Source organism: Liolophura sinensis, chromosome 3 (assembly GCF_032854445.1).
Source record: "Liolophura sinensis isolate JHLJ2023 chromosome 3, CUHK_Ljap_v2, whole genome shotgun sequence".
Classification (NCBI taxonomy): Eukaryota; Metazoa; Mollusca; class Polyplacophora; order Chitonida; family Chitonidae; genus Liolophura; species Liolophura sinensis.
Window position 1 is genome coordinate 25,910,498 of NC_088297.1, and position 19,064 is coordinate 25,929,561.

The following is a 19,064-nucleotide window of genomic DNA, read 5'->3' on the forward strand; positions in this document are numbered from 1 at the left end:
CCAGATAAGGAGCGAGTGTCCAGGAGAAAATACCATCATAACACATTCTATGTGTAGCTGTTAACTTACCAGATGAGGAGCGAGTGTCCCAGGAGAAAATACCCATCATAACACATTCTATGTGTAGCTGTTAACTTACCAGATAAGGAGCAAGTGTCCAGGAGAAAATACCATCATAAACACATTCTATATGTAGCTGTTAACTTACCAGATAAGGAGCGAGTGTCCAGGAGAATATACCATCATAACACATTCTATGTGTAGCTGTTAACCTTACCAGATAAGGAGCGAGTGTCCAGGAGAAAATTACCATCATAACACATTCTATGTGTAGCTGTTAACTTACCAGATAAGGAGCGAGTGTCCAGGAGAAAATACCATCATAACACATTCTATGTGTAGCTGTTAACTTACCAGATAAGGAGCGAGTGTCCAGGAGAAAATACCATCATAACACATTCTATGTGTAGCTGTTAACTTACCAGATAAGGAGCGAGTGTCCAGGAGAAAATACCATCATAACACATTCTATGTGTAGCTGTTAACTTACCAGATAAGGAGCGAGTGTCCAGGAGAAAATACCATCATAACACATTCTATGTGTAGCTGTTAACTTACCAGATAAGAAGCGAGTGTCCAGGAGAAAAATACCATCATAACACATTCTATGTGTAGCTGTTAACTTACCAGATAAGGAGCGAGTGTCCAGGAGAAAATACCATCATAACACATTCTATGTGTAGCTGTTAACTTACCAGATAAGGAGCGAGTGTCCAGGAGAAAATACCATCATAACACACTCTATGTGTAGCTGCTAACTTACCAGATAAGGAGCGAGTGTCCAGGAGAAATACCATCATAACACATTCTATGTGTAGCTGTTAACTTACCAGATAAGGAGCGAGTGTCCAGGAGAAAATACCATCATAACACACTCTATGTGTAGCTGCTAACTTACCAGATAAGGAGCGAGTGTCCAGGAGAAAATACCATCATAACACATTCTATGTGTAGCTGTTAACTTACCAGATAAGGAGCGAGTGTCCAGGAGAAAATACCAAATGCATTGAGGAACCCCGCCTTTCTGATGACATTCAGCTCTAGGTTCCGGATTGCCAGAATCTTCTCTTGGAATGATAACTCCCAGGCGTAAAGCTTCAACACCTGCAGTGGAGGAAGAGTGAACATCTAGAGCAAAAGCCAGTCTTAAACGCAATGTACGAATGTTTTGTTGGGGTTCAATATCTACCATCATTAGGCCGATCTCAATGCTGACATATGCACACTACTGTCTTACTGATATATCATCCGATAGACACCAGTCATTTCACAGCACTGTCTCTGATCAGCAGGCCGATCCTAATTCTGACATATGTACAGTACTGCCTTACTGATATATCATCCGATAGACACCAGTCATTTCACAGCACTGTCTCTGATCAGCAGGCCGATCTCAATGCTGACATATGTACAGCACTGTCTCACTGAAATATCATCTGATAGACACCAGTCATTTCACAGCATTGTCTCTGATTAGCAGGCCGATCCTAATGCTGACATATGTACAGCACCTACCTTACTGAAATTTCATCTGATAGACACCAGTCATTTCACAGCACTGTCTCTGATTAGCAGGCCGATCTCAATGCTGACATATGTACAGTACCTACCTTACTGAAATTTCATCTGATAGACACCAGTCATTTCCCAGCACTGTCTCTGATTAGCAGGCCGATCCTAATGCTGACATATGTACAGCACCTACCTTACTGAAATTTCATCTGATAGACACCAGTCATTTCCCAGCATTGTCTCTGATTAGCAGGCCGATCTCAATGCTGACATATGTACAGTACCTACCTTACAGATATATCATCCGATAGACACCAGTCATTTCACAGCATTGTCTCTGATCAGCAGGCCGATACTAATGCTGACATATGTACAGCACTGCCTTACTGATATATCATCCGATAGACACATCATTTCACAGCATTGTCTCTGATTAGCAGGCCGATCTCAATGCTGACATATGTACAGTGCTGCCCTACTGATATATCATCCAACAGACACCAGTCATTTCATAACATTGTCTCTGATTAGCAGGCCGATCTCAATGCTGACATATGTACAGCACTGCCTTACTGATATATCATCTGACAGACACCAGTCATTTCACAGCATTGTCTCTGATTAGCAGGACGATACTAATACTGACATGTACAGCACTGCCTTACTGATATATCATCCCACAGACACCAGTCATTTCACAGCACTGTCTCTGATCAGCAGGCCGATACTAATGCTGACATCTGTACAGTGCTGCCTTACTGATATATAATCCCAAAGACACCAGCCATTTCGCAGCATTATCTCTGATTACACTGAGACGAACAAAAGGACATCAACATGCATGTGCACGTACAACAATATGATTTGTTATTACAGATAGGCATTAAATATATAATTTATGACATGACAGAACTTCATAAAAACACAACTAACTTCACAGACTTTTTCAGGCGTCAGGTTTTCATGTTCAACGAGGAATCTATTAAACTCTGGGCTCTCACCTTTATTCCATTCAGCACTTCATTCATCAGTTTGATTCGTCCGTCTTTAAGCGTCATCTGCTCCTCTTGGTATGCCTGTGTCTTTGCCATTATATACGCATTTATCGGGAACAGAATAATGATGACTCCGAGCCCGGAAAACACTGATGGACCAACGGTCTGATACAGGAAATAAACAGCGAGGATGATCTGTAGTGGGCCGGACCATAATGACCAGAGGTACCCCAGCATATCCTGAAACCGCTGGGCATCCACTGACATGAGGTTGACAATCTCACCAACTGTGGATTCCTTCCTCGCCAGATTGTTCATTGTGAGGGCCTGGCAGAGAGAAAAAAATGAATCAATGGACAGAGATGAACTTTTCCTTTTTTTCTCTTTGACTGATAATCAAATGAATAGGGTATTAAAGTCTGGCAGTGACAATACCTTGAATGGTTACACAAGAGTTGCTGAAATTACAAAATTGCACTGGTTTATTTTTTGTTCTTTTCTCCATTTTGACTGACTGACCAACTTTAATGAATATATTACAGTAGTAACTACTGTTGCTTGTTTCAAGTAATTTTCTTTACCTTTTTGTATATGGCTGAAATAAGAGCAGCTCGAATCTTCATACCAATTCGAAAACTACGAAAAAAACACTGTTGTTCCAAAACGGTCATGAATGCTGTAATCACAGTAATGGCCACAGCATACGTGTATCCTCGCCATGTCTCTTGTCGCACTTCACCAAGTCGATCAGCATCCTGTCAAACAAAAAACAATGTATGCAAACACACACAACATCATGCATGATAAAGTATACCAGCTATACACCAGCTCATTTGTAGTGAGTGATAGGCATATCAGTTCTCCCAAATAAAGTAATGAGAAAGGCAGAATTACACAGCAGAGGACCTTTACACAAACCAACGACAAACTGATTATACAAATACCCAGACAGCCAGTAAATACTTGTACTTTGATTGTTTTGTTTATTTATTTCATTCTTGGGGCCTCCGTGGCTCAGTTGGTTAGCACGCTAGCGCAGCGTAATGACCCAGAAGTCGCTCACCAATGCGGCCACTGTGAGTTCAAGTCCAGCTCATGCTAGTTTCCTCTCCGGCCGTATGTGGGAAGGTCTGTCAGCAGCCTGTGGATGGTTGTGGGTTTTCTCCGGGCTCTGCCCGGTTTTTGTCCCACCATAATGCTGGCCGCCGTTGTATAAGTGAAATATTCTTGAGTACAGCATAAAACACAAATCAAATAAATAAATAAATATTTCGTTCTAGATTAATACCAATCTCCAGAATTTTTCTCTTAAACATGAGGAGTTTTACATGTAAGGAGTTTTTATGGGTTGGTGGAGGAAGAGTTCTATGGGTTCAGAAAAGTGGAGTGCCTGGTACAAACCACAGACCTTTGGCAAATGAATGGCCAGCTTTCTCTGGCGTGACGTAGTGATGCATGTTTGTATCTATACCATATTTCTGCAAGACAATTGATCTTTAATGAATGTAAGATTGCGAAGTACCTCAGTAGCATTGTCAAGCGCATACTGTCACCAAGATCTGTGAACAGTGACAGCGAGGCAGTCAAATGCTCATATACAGTGAGGACTTGTGTTTTAGAATACAGATATGAGATTAGAGTGGGAGTAACTGAGGGAAACTTGCACAACGGCCGTGAGTGATTTTATGATGTCAAAATGTTAAAATTGAACTTCAGAGAACTAGAATGGGTGTACAAGTGACATTGATATCATTTTAACACAAAGCAGGAGTTCTGAAGATCCATTACGATTTTCATCCGTGTAAGGGAATTTTCCTGAAAGATGAAGTAAGGCTTTGGAGATTATCCTGGGGAGTTTATACACATACTTACTTGAGCAGGATTGGGTTGAGAAATGTCAGAAGATCTTTGACAAATTTCAAGAAGTGTGCAATAAATAGATCCTTTCCATACACTTTGGTGAGCACTTTTAGCAGTGAAGGCAGTTTTTGTTTCTTCTCCACAGTAATCTCCCCTGTTGGAGCTTTCCCATTTAGGAGGGGAGTTCTCTCATCCACTTCCTCCTGGCTGATGTTGATTTCAGACCTTATTTGATTAGAAAACGTTCGCACTCTCTTTTCATGTAAACCTGATTTGTTCCTGAAACATATCAATAAGATACTACCAAAATACTTTGAATGGCAAAATGAAACAATAGATCTTATAAGAAAGAGTAAAAGTAGACAAATGTGACTGTAATATCATAATTTATCATCATTTTTCTTTCACTTTGGACTGCTGAGTAATTTTCACCAAATTCTTAATACACTTACTGCTATGTACATATTTTATTTGTACTTAAAACTACCCTGAATTCGTGATCTGGCCTGTGACCATACACTTATTCAAAATTTAATATCCTGAAGCTGTGTTTGTTTTAATGTTATGCTGCCTCACTGTAGTATGATACCAAAACCAGATGACATGACATCTCATCCTGTCACATTATACTGACATCAGGCAAAGGTGTTCAGCATTAGACTGTGACATGACTATTTATTTATTTATTTTTCTGATTGATGTTTTACACTGTACTCAAGAATATTTCACCTATGGTGGCAGGAAACCTTGCAGAGCCCGGAGGAAACCCATAATCATCCGCATGACTAGGGCCTACTTGAAATTATGATAGCTCCATCATGATGTCATTTGACTAGGCCACTTGGTGTTCAGTGGAGCACATCGTGTTCAGTGGAGCGTATCGTGTTCAGAGGAGCACATCGCGTTCAGAGAAGCACATCGCAAGAATTCCTCTAACGCAAAGGTGGTCAGTGTTATAGGTGGAGGAAAGAAAGATGCTCAGGGTATAATGCCTGAGGTTTTAGTAAGCTACTGTAATTCTTCAACCTTTTGGCATGTTTGCAATGTATTTATTCCAGCGTATCCTGAATACATTATTGTGTGTAGACTCCATTATAATTACACTTTTTATGAAGCCATCAAACTGGCCAATTCAATCAATGTAGTTTTGTTTCTAAAAATGTGCATAGATTGCGCGCTGAAAGTTGTTCTTTCCTATGTAGAAAGGTTGAGGAATTAGAGTACTAATGCACTTACCCTCATTTGGTCAAACTGAAGAAAAGACCCGACCCTGGCACATTACATATATGATGTGATAAAAATGTACATTTAATACAACCACAGAACAACCTGTAACTGACAACCTGTAACTGACAATTTATAACTGACAATCTGTAACTGATAAACCAAACCAAGGACCATCTTAATGTTTATTGCGCATACACTAACCTTGAAGATTTTGACTTTTCCCGTTCTAGATTCCAAACCCGCTCAAATCTGGGAACAACTTGTTTACATTTGTCAGATTGCACAAGGTCCCATACATCGTCTTCTTCTAGAGACTTTTTGTACCCTTTTATAACTAGTCTGAAACAGTGATAAGTTCAAATTAGAAAAATGAAAATTTAAAACTGAAGTCAGAGAATGAAACAGTTGAATGCTTGTAGGCATGTACACTTGTGGATAGAGGATACTGGTATTGGATATCCATGTGGATAGAGGATACTGGTACTGGATATCCATGTGGATAGAGGATACTGATATTGGATGTCCATGTGGATAGAGCATATTGGTATTGGATACCAATGTGGATAAATGATACTGGTATTGGATATCCATGTGGATAGAGGATACTGGTACTGGATATCCATGTGGATATAGTATACTGGTAATGGATATCCATGTGGATAGAGCATACTGGCATTGCATATCCATGTGGATAGAGGATACAGGTATTGGATATCCATGTGGATAGAGGATACTGGTATTGGATATCCATGTGGATAGAGGATACTGGTATTTTAGGCAGGTACATTTTTTTATATTGTATTATAAATGCAAATTCTAGGGCATAAAGGAGATTGTGTATCCACACTAATAATCAATGCGTATTGCATATTCATGCAAGTAGAGGACATTGCACAATCTCGGTAATACGAATACTGGTATCGGATATCCATGTGGATAGAGGATACTGGTATTGGATATCCATGTGGATAAAGAATACTGGTATTAAATATCTATGTGGACAGAGGATACTGGTAACAGATATCCATGTGGGTAGAGGATACTGGTATTGGGTATCCATGGGGATAGAGCATACTGGTATTGGATATCCATGTGGATAGAGGATACTGGTATAGGATATCCATGTGGATAGAGCATACTGGTATTGGATATCCATGTGAATAGAGGATACTGTTATTTGATATCCATGTGGATAGAGGATACTGGTATAGGATATCCATGTGGATAGAGGGTACTGGTATAGGATATCCATGTGGATAGAGGATACTGCACTATGACACATAATGAAGAATGATAAACGTTCACATTGACAGACAAGATAGTATTTCAATTCACAATGATAGCAAATATAAAAACTTTCAAACAGAAGAACTCTCATACTGTGACTGAGAATAAAAAAGAAATAACAGAAGACATTGCACATAAGTTCACACCTAGTTCAATACTGAGGTGTTTGAAGTAAACCACCGACCTTCGGCAGGAACTTGAAGTAAACCACTGACCTTCAGCAGGCACTTGAATCAAACAACTGACCTTCAGCAGGTACTTGAAGCAAACCACTAACTTTCAGCATATGCCTGAAGTAAACCACCGACCTTCAGCAGGTACATGGAGCAAACCACTGACCTTCAACAGGTACTTGAAGCAAACCACCGACCTTCAACAGGTACCTGAAGCAAACCACCAACCTTCAACAGGTACTTCAAGTAGACCACCGGCCTTCAGCAGGTACTTCAAATAAACCAGTGACCTTCAGCAGAAACTTGAAATAAACCAGTGACATTTAACAGGTACTTGAAGCAAACCACCGACCTTCAACAGGTACTTCAAGTAGATCACCAGCCTTCAGCAGGAGCTTGAAATATACCACTGACCTTCAGCAGAAACTTGAAATAAACCAGTGACCTTCAGCAGGTATCTGAAGTACAACACTGACCTTCATCAGAAACTTGAAATAAACCAGTGACCTTCAGCAGGTACTTGAAGTAAACCACTGACCTTCAGCAGGAACTTGAAATAAACCATCGACCTTCAACAGGTACTTGAAGCAAACCACCGACCTTTAACATGTACTTATTAAGCTATCAGCTATTAAATCTCCTGATTCCCAGCCACAATAGAAAGTGCCAAACTACACGTATACCATGCTATGTAGATGTCAAATACTGTCAAGCATGTGCCTGATGGCAAAGTCATGAAACAAAAACCTTAACACAAAATAAGAATACTGGGTTACATAATTCTACTTACGGAGTTACCCAAGTAAACGAAAATAATGACGGAAAGGAGGAGGTTGTTTCTGGAGAGTGTTTCTGGAAAAATAACAAAAAATGAATAAATGAAAACAAGAAAATGCTTATTCTTCATCCATATGCATTTATAGTGCTGGATGCCATAACGCGTACCCTAGAGATGACCCACCTCTTCCCTGCCCCCCACCTCCTTCCCTCCTTCACACCCCATAGTAACAGTACACCCACACTGAAATGATCAATACCTGATCTGACATGACCTATGCTGACCATACCTTCAAAACAAACCTAAATATCATTTTTATTAAAGGTCAATACATGTATATCTCTAAGAATCAAGAAAAATGAACAACTTATTCACGGTCAAAACTGATTTCACTATAGTAATACAATTATCCAGTTTGCTTCTACCTTTCAACCAGTTATGCTTTAAGTTTGGTGCACATTATTTGCACAAAAAAAATTGTCATTCAAGTTCACACAACAATTTGAGTGATTGTCGCACGACATCATGTCAGGACATTTTAATACACCACATATATTGGCACACATATCATTTACACAAATGCTTTCTTGAAAAAATCAGCTCTCACAGGATTTGTTTTATTCCCCCCTGTTTAACACCTGTTTATTTTCACCTGTTTACATGCACCTGGAAGAGATGTGGTAACTTCCCTAGAGGTCCTAAACTCAGCTGATCCCACATACAATATCCTTGAGAATTCTAGTATACTTACCTGTCTTGTGGGCCGTAAAAAACGTGGTTTTTCAGCAAAACAGTGTAAAACAAACTGTACAAGAACAAAGGCGTAGTCCATGTAGAAGATCACAAAATTCACCAACTCATTCTTGTCTTCATATTTCTGGAAAGAGAAAAGTTAGACATGCATTTTTTATAATGTAGTTCTCAAATAAATAAAATACTTAATGTAGAGCTGGAAGGCCAAACATGTATTCTATTCAATACTGAAAGTTTCCTCAAGCCAAAACTGTTTCCGTTACCAGCGACAGATGCGTTCTTTCCGCACGCAGCGATGTGAACTGTTAGAGTGACAATTAGCTATGATGTCATACAACCAAAAACACCAGAAAGAATAACGATGTAATTAATATGTTCTGCATGAATGAGCATAACTTTGGATCATGCATTGCTGAACTTTGTCAAGTCTCTTTCAAGACTTTACACCCTTTTACAATATCATAATGGAGTCCAATAAGACAATTTCCAACTTCTTGGCACAACACAATAACACAGCATCAAGAAGTAGCTTAGAATGGGGAGAAATTTACCACCAATCAATGTCTATGAATAAAACCATTGATATTACCAACAAAGACTGTGAAATGGACTTTATACATAATTTACACAAAATGCTCCTATTAGAAATGGTGTTTCAAATATTCTGACTCAATGCCAGAAAACATTAACACATCAGTATTATAAAAGGTTCCAACATCATGAATACATCCATCTATACTTTACAATGCTTTTCCATTTATCACCTGAATATCTTTTTCTAACAAATCTTTCACACAAAATGTAGAAAATTATCTGTTTTATTATGTATAAAATGGTACAACTCACCTGTTGTGTTTTCTGTATAAAATGGTATAACTCACCTGTTGTTTTATGTCTGTATAAAATGGTATAACTCACCTGTTGTATTATGTCTGTATAAAATGGTACAACTCACCTGTTGTTTTATGTCTGTATAAAATGGTACAACTCATCTGTTGTGTTTTCTGTATAAAATAGTATAACTCACCTGTTGTGTTATATCTGTATAAAGTGGTACAACTCATCTGTTGTATTATGTCTGTATAAAATGGTATAACTCACCTGTTGTATTATGTCTGTATATAATGGTACAACTCACCTGTTGTATTATGTCTGTATAAAATGGTACAACTCACCTGTTGTTTTATATCTGTATAAAATGGTACAACTCACCTGTTGTTTTATGTCTGTATAAAATGGTACAACTCACCTGCTGTATTATGTATGTATAAACTGGTACAACTCACCTGTTGTATTATGTCTGTATAAAATGGTACAACTCATCTGTTGTATTATGTCTGTATAAAATGGTACAACTCATCTGTTGTATTATGTCTGTATAAAATGGTACAACTCACCTGTTGTGTTATGTCTGTATAAAATGGTGCAACTCACCTGTTGTATTATGTATGGATAAACTGGTACAACTCCCCTGTTGTATCATGTCTGTATAAAATGGTACAACTCACCTGTTGTGTTATGGCTGTATAAAATGGTACAACTCATCTGTTGTGTTTTCTGTATAAAATAGTATAACTCACCTGTTGTGTTATGTCTGTATAAAATGGTACAACTCACCTGTTGTATTATGTCTGTATAAAATGGTACAACTCATCTGTTGCATTACATCTATATAAAATGGTAGAATTCACCTGTTGTATTATGTCTGTATAAAATGGTATAACTCACCTGCTGTATTATGTCTGTATAAAATGGTAGAACTCACCTGCTGTATTATGTCTGTATAAAATGGAATAATTCCTGCCACTACTTCCAGGAACCAAAAAATCCACAATATTCCTGAAGTGAGAGAGCCTCTCTTAAGATCTATGAGAACTAAGAGAGCAGCAAAAATCTGAAATCAAGAAATCAACAGCAATTAGACAGAACATTTATCCTTACACCAGCTATCAGGCTCAACTCCTATCATCAGTTAGCCTGGTTAAAACAGTGATGTACACTACTTCCAGCTTGAGTCAAGTGTCAACCAGCAGACAAGATAATATACTACTGAGGGGTATACTGGGAACATTACAGACCCTGTACAGTAGAACGTTCGCACAGTTGTCATGGTAACGGAGGATAACTCTCAGGTCTTCCTGCCTTGGACCATATATAATTGCTGATGACCCGGCAGTGGTTTAGCTACCAACATAGCCCATGAAATCACTTCCCTTTCTCTGTTGAGTGACTGTTTCAATATTTGCTGACTGACCGGTTGAATCACTTGCCTGCAGTACCATTTGATACACAGTCCCACGCAAGCCTACATGTGTGTGATTTGGTGATATTTTTGATGCCAACACTTTTTCTGATAGAAAACTTCAGAAACAACTCCTAAGTGGCCATGTAATGTGGATATATCCACCAGAATCAAGGTAAATGTCACCTGAAAAATGCTAAACTTTAGCTGAATTACCGTAGTGAACTAGTAGCTGCTCACCATTGTAGCTGCTCTAATGAAAGGAGAGACAATGTCGGCTGTTCCATCATACTCCCCCAACGCTGTGTGCCGTGACAGAGCCTGTACAGCTTTCACTATGGAGAAAATTGCTACAAAAATAGCCAGTACCTGCAAACGATGACAAAAAGACAGCATCTAAATTGCTTTTAATATTTAAACATTTTCCTCTAATCCTGCACCTTTTGACAAAAGCTAACACACTGTCAATGACTTATTTGAAATCATTACACTCTAAACTCTAACTTTGCCATTTCTTTGCTACACTGAGATTTATGCACATTGACAGTTTGATGCTGGAGAGAAAAAACTACATTGGTTGGAGTAGCCCGGTTCAGGGCTTCACAAAACATATAAATGAATCAGTCAACACTGGGCAATGCGTTCTGAACACTTATGGTAACCACCTCCGCACACCTATAACGTCACAGCAGTGATATCAGTGACATGCTGTATGTCCATATTAGTCATTCCACTGTTAGGAAAACTACTTCTGAGACTTTCAAATTCTCAGCAATACACTTTTATACAATAGAACTGTTCCTACACCCAGTGTACAGCAGATCTGATGAGAGGTTGTAGATGAAAGGTTGTAGAGGAGATCAACAGAGTACACATATAACTCGTTAAACTTATCATTATACTCACACATTTGGCTAGACCAAGTTTACTGGTGGGCAAAGGGGGACGACTGCGGGTGTAAATGTGGTATAAGTAGAAAGGGGAGGTAACCCACAGCCAGCCACAGGGAACAAAAACAAGGACTGTATCCTGGAAACACTCGGTGAATTCTGGGTAAGAACTGTTCCAGGTTAGGGAACCATCCTGAGAGTAAAAAAGGACATGTTACATAATTTGTATATTAGAGAATAAGGCAGTGCAAGCAGTTGTCAGAAATACACAATCAACTACCCAAGTACACTGAAAAATAAAAAGCTTAGACGAAGAATTTCTCTAACATTTCACCATCATTCTACTAGCAAAGTACAGATGAACTATATGCAGACTACAGACACACCACAGGCACACCACAGACACACCACAGGCACACCACAGGCACACCACAGGCACACTACAGACTCTCTAGAGACAAGTCACAGGCACACCACAGACACACTACAGACTCTCTACAGACAAGCCACAGACACACCACAGACACACTACAGACAAGCCACAGACACACCACAGACACACTACAGACAAGCCACAGACACACTACAAACACACCACTGAAACACTACAGACACATCACAGACACACTACAGACAAACTACACACACCCCACAGATATGCCACAGGCACAATACAGACACACTATAGACAAACCACAAACACACAACACGCACACCACAGGCACACCACATACACACAACAGGTACACTACAGACAAACTACCGGCACACTACTGACACCTCACAGGCATACTACAGACACACCACAGACACACTACTAACACCCCACAGACACACTACAGACCCCCGCAGACACACAACAGACACACTACTGACACCCCACAGATATGCTGCAGGCACATCACAGACACACTACTGACACCCCACAACCACACCATAGATATGCCACAAGCACACAACACAACAGACACACTATAGAGAAACCACAAACAAACAACACGCACACCACAGGTACACCACAGACACCAACAGGTACACTATGGACAAACCATAGGTATGCCACATGCACACTACATACACAACACGGGCACACCACAAACACACTACTCACTTACCACACACAAACTAGAGGCACTGCAACAGGGTACCTCTGGAAAACTGAAATACGTTGTATTCTTTCATATTTAATTGCATGCAGGTTCAGTCCCCAGCTTCAACAGGAAATTTGTGCATTTCTCATCTATCAATGTTTATAAGGCCTTGTTGACAACAGCTTTTATAGTCTATTGTTCATGAAAGATCACTTGTCTTCCTCTTCCACCTTAATTTCAACACAAAAGACAATACATAACACACTACCCACCTGATACGACTTAAATCAGAGAGTAGAAAGACTCAGGAATAGAAAAACACATTCGTTATTTTTACACAGTCCCTATTCTCTGAAACAGGGTCCCACAAATGAAACAAAATACTTTACAAGCATTTTCAAAAATCCAATATTAATAACCAATGTTTTCCAACACATTCAATCGCCATTCAGTTAGGGTACAATATTTAAAATCAGATGCAGGTAAACTGATGCTATTTTGGTAGCACATTTATCCAAAATGGTAACAGAAGGACTTACACCAAAATAAACTCCTTTTTAAGAATTTTCAGGGTGTTAAAAACATTTCAACAAAATTAAAGCAGTTTTAAGGATTTTATTAAAAGGAACAGTGGAAGCCCTTTTGTTTATTTATTGATTTGATTGTTGTTTTACTCTGTACTCTCTTCTTTCACTCATACGATTAAATAAATAATCAATCATCACTACATCTGACAATATTAAATACAGACAACCAAATGGCCCATGGGCACATCACCTTCTAGATCAATCATCACTACACCTGACATTATTACCTACAGACAACCAAATGGCCCATGGGCACATCACCTTCTGGATCAATCATCACTACATCTGACATTATTACCCACAGACAACCAAATGGCCCATGGGCACATCACCTTCTAGATCAATCATCACTGCATCTGACATTATTACCTACAGACAACCAAATGGCCCATGGGCACATCACCTTCTAGATCAATCATCACTGCATCTGACATTATTACCTACAGACAACCAAATGGCCCATGGGCACATCACCTTCTGGATCAATCATCACTACATCTGACATTATTACCTACAGACAACCAAATGGCCCATGAGCACATCACCTTCTGGATCAATCATCACTGCATCTGACATTATTACCTACAGACAACCAAATGGCTCATGGGCACATCACCTTCTGGATCAATCATCACTACATCTGACATTATTACCTACAGACAACCAAATGGCCCATGGGCACATCGCCTTCTGGATCAATCATCACTACATCTGACATTATTACCCACAGACAACCAAATAGCTCATGGGCACATCACCTTCTGGATCAATCATCACTGCATCTGACATTATTACCTACAGACAACCAAATGGCTCATGGGCACATCACCTTCTGAATCAATCATCACTACATCTGACATTATTACCCACAGACAACCAAATAGCTCATGGGCACATCGCCTTCTGAATCAATCATCACTACATCTGACATTATTACATACAGACAACCAAATGGCCCATGGGCACATCACCTTCTGGATCAATCATCACTACATCTGACATTATTACCTACAGACAACCAAATGGCCCATGGCCACATCACCTTCTGGATCAATCATCACTACATCTGACATTATTACCTACAGACAACCAAATGGCTCATGGGCACTTCACCTTCTGGATCAATCATCACTACATCTGACATTATTACCTAAAGACAACCAAATGGCCCATGGGCACATCACCTTCTGAATCAATCATCACTACATCTGACATTATTACCTAAAGACAACCAAATGGCCCATGGGCACATCACCTTCTGGATCAATCATCACTACATCTGACATTATTACATACAGACAACCAAATGGCCCATGGGCACATCACCTTCTAGATCAATCATCACTACATCTGACATTATTACCTACAGACAACCAAATGGCCCATGGGCACATTGCCTTCTGGATCAATCATCACTACATCTGACATTATTACCTACAGACAACCAAATGGCCCATGGGCACATCACCTTCTGGATCAATCATCACTGCATCTGACATTATTACCTACAGACAACCAAATGGCCCATGGCCACATCACCTTCTGGATCAATCATCACTACATCTGACATTATTACATACAGACAACCGAATGGCTCATGGGCACATCACCTTGTGGATCAATCGTCACTACATCTGACATTATTACCTACAGACAACCAACTCGCCCATGGGCACATCACCTTCTGGATCAATCATCACTACATCTGACATTATTACCTACAGACAACCAAATGGCCCATAGGCACATCACCTTCTGGATCAATCATCACTACATCTGACATTATCACCTACAGACAACCAAATGGCCCATGACCACATCACCTTCTGGATCAATCATCACTGCATCTGACATTATTACCTACAGACAACCAAATGGCTCATGGGCACATCACCTTCTGGATCAATCATCACTGCATCTGACATTATTACCTACAGACAACCAAATGGCTCATGGGCACATCACCTTCTGGATCAATCATCACTACACCTGACATTATTACCTACAGACAACCAAATGGGCCCATGGGCACATCACCTTCTGAATCAATCATCACTACATCTGACATTATTACCTAAAGACAACCAAATGGCCCATGGGCACATCGCCTTCTGGATCAATCAATCACTACATCTGACATATTACCCACAGACAACCAAATAGCTCATGGGCACATCACCTTCTGGATCAATCATCACTGCATCTGACATTATTACCTACAGACAACCAAAGGCTCATGGGCACATCGCCTTCTGAATCAATCATCACTACATCTGACATTATTACCTAAAGACAACCAAATGGCCCATGGGCACATCACCTTCTGGATCAATCATCACTACATCTGACATTATTACCTACAGACAACCAAATGGCCCATGGCCACATCACCTTCTGGATCAATCATCACTACATCTGACATTATTACCTACAGACAACCAAATGGCTCATGGGCACTTCACCTTCTGGATCAATCATCACTACATCTGACATTATTACCTAAAGACAACCAAATGGCCCATGGGCACATCACCTTCTGAATCAATCATCACTACATCTGACATTATTACCTAAAGACAACCAAATGGCCCATGGGCACATCACCTTCTGGATCAATCATCACTACATCTGACATTATTACATACAGACAACCAAATGGCCCATGGGCACATCACCTTCTAGATCAATCATCACTACATCTGACATTATTACCTACAGACAACCAAATGGCCCATGGGCACATTGCCTTCTGGATCAATCATCACTACATCTGACATTATTACCTACAGACAACCAAATGGCCCATGGGCACATCACCTTCTGGATCAATCATCACTGCATCTGACATTATTACCTACAGACAACCAAATGGCCCATGGCCACATCACCTTCTGGATCAATCATCACTACATCTGACATTATTACATACAGACAACCGAATGGCTCATGGGCACATCACCTTGTGGATCAATCGTCACTACATCTGACATTATTACCTACAGACAACCAACTCGCCCATGGGCACATCACCTTCTGGATCAATCATCACTACATCTGACATTATTACCTACAGACAACCAAATGGCCCATAGGCACATCACCTTCTGGATCAATCATCACTACATCTGACATTATCACCTACAGACAACCAAATGGGCCCATGGCCACATCACCTTCTGGATCAATCATCACTGCATCTGACATTATTACCTACAGACAACCAAATGGCTCATGGGCACATCACCTTCTGGATCAATCATCACTGCATCTGACATTATTACCTACAGACAACCAAATGGCTCATGGGCACATCACCTTCTGAATCAATCATCACTACATCTGACATTATTACCTAAAGACAACCAAATGGCTCATGGCCACATCACATGGCTGCTGAATTACACAAACTGTAAAACTAGTCAAATAAAACAAGAACACTCACACAAATGTTTCACCTAAAGTTTGGCATGTAAAAATTCACTTTCACAAGACCTTAAATGACACTTCTTACCCAGCATTTGTTTTTTAAGTACGTTAATCAAGCTTTACAAAAAAATATTAAGTGGCCCTAAAAAGTGGATGAAATAAATTGGAATACAGCAACATGTGTCACATGAAAACTGCTAAACGTTCACGTCAGGTGAAATACAGTAATTTGTTTATTTATTTATTTATTTATTTATTTGCTTAGTCTCATGCTTATAAGACTGCAGCCAGAAGAAGGAAAACCAGCGTGCTCGGATTAAAACCACCGACCTCCTGAGGTGAAGAACAAGAATAGACCTTGACCTTTTGATAGACCTACAGACCTGTACAACCTCATTCATTATATCATATCAATATTAATCAATGCAGGAACATGTGACATGATTATAACGTACCACTAAACTACTTACCCAGAGAGCATCTGTGCAGAATGAAGACCGGCTCATCCTTGATGTTAATTACGGCAGCAGGTAATTTGTTCACAGGTATATCAAGTTCTCAATACAGGTATTTTCCCTTCAAAATGAGTCTGCGTCTGAGAAAGAAGATATTACAGTCCTTCTAGTATTAGGTAGAGATTTGCTCACACAGTCCTGCTGCATGTTGTAGCCGCGGTAAATGTGACAAACTGTGTCAGTAAAGGGGTTATTTATATGCCGACAGACCGCAACTCCTTACCTATTACAATGGATGACCTACTTCACACAGCCATAAACACTCTAAAAATTGTCATCATGTATTATCAAAAATATATCAATATTATAATCTGACAGCACAAACTGACACCTTACCTGATTGCAATAGGGTCCACAAACAATCTGGATCAATGTAATTCTGGTAATACTTTGTGGCATACAGCAGTAGCAGTAAAGTTTAGATTTGTGACGGGGCAGGGGTTTTACTGGTAAGCATGGTATAGCACTATTTCACCACTTCAGTAGCATTCTCTGCACAAGGGTGTTGAAGCTAATGAATAATCTTGTATAACATATATAGTGGTTGAATTATAGCCTCTGTGTGGAGATAACAAACAACAATAAGACTAGTAATAAGGTCAAACAAGGACATGAATGAACTCTGCCCAGCGGAGAAGCAATGAAATATCCTAAAGAATGTTTTGGCTGAGTTACAAATATCAGAGATATTAACTTTAAATTTCAAAGGGCAAAACTTGACAAATAAAAAACATAAATAGCAATTATTGTCAATTATCATCAATTGAGTGATTTAGGAAATAACAGGAGTTAATTATTTTTTTTCTTTTTCGGAAACAAGATTTATGTTAACCTGTTAAAATCAGTTTGAATCAATCTTTTCTTTATAACACTTACTGGGCATTAGAATGCATAAACTGAGTACACCTCAAACTGACCACAACTAATCAAGTGAAACAGTTTGAATCACTCTTACTAAAAGTCCTCACGCACTTGCCTGGAATACACACATAGATGTACCTGTATCTTGTTCAATAGCAGAGCATTAAAATTTACTTCATGGAAATCAATTTAAATACGTCATATTTGAAAAATGTACAAAATCTATAGTTTACACATGACAATGTATCCCAAGGATCATGATGTATTTGTATCATTTTTTCCTTTTTACCTCTTTCATCTTTGTAATCAAATTCGAGTTAACTTTTATACATAAATTAACATTGATAATATTTTGTTTTTACCATAACTTTGGTAAATTACATGCACTCAGAGACCTGAGGAAAAGTCCATCTTTATCTATCCTGGAACATGACCTTGGGTATAATACCATCTCCAGAAGTCTGCAGGCCCTACCTCCGGGGCCTGGTGCACATAACAAGGTGTTGCACCATGAGGGGAAAGAGCTTTTCGTCAGCAAATAGATGCATCGGAGGGAGGTGGGGGGGAGGGGTGAAGGGACAATAAATAAAGAACATCCGGGCAGCTTATTGCATCACAGACAGAAACTGCAGCACATTTGACCTCGTAAACTGTTTTCTAGGTCACTGGACCTAAGCGTGCATACAGTACATTGTCAAGTGGACAGCCCTTTCTTCTTATAGGTGATAGTTTTGCAAGTGAGCAATGTACATTTTGTTCAAATAAATGTTACGCTGTTGTCTATTTTCAACAATTTCAGATATTTAC

General features: G+C 39.4%; 1 protein-coding gene across 1 annotated transcript in view; it reads right to left on the reverse strand.

Moving 5' to 3' along the window:
* LOC135463508 (multidrug resistance-associated protein 1-like) overlaps window positions 1-18,098 on the reverse strand; it is a 42,259-nt gene extending 24,161 nt beyond the window's left edge. The window contains 12 exon segments of the mRNA XM_064740767.1: window positions 1,027-1,164; window positions 2,574-2,894; window positions 3,149-3,322; window positions 4,039-4,045; window positions 4,440-4,706; window positions 5,856-5,993; window positions 7,905-7,966; window positions 8,644-8,769; window positions 10,411-10,539; window positions 11,128-11,256; window positions 11,794-11,970; window positions 17,352-18,098. Of these exon segments, the coding sequence (XP_064596837.1) occupies window positions 1,027-1,164; window positions 2,574-2,894; window positions 3,149-3,322; window positions 4,039-4,045; window positions 4,440-4,706; window positions 5,856-5,993; window positions 7,905-7,966; window positions 8,644-8,769; window positions 10,411-10,539; window positions 11,128-11,256; window positions 11,794-11,970; window positions 17,352-17,387 (1,704 nt within the window). The 5' untranslated portion in view covers window positions 17,388-18,098.
* Between the last annotated feature and the right edge of the window lie 966 nt (window positions 18,099-19,064).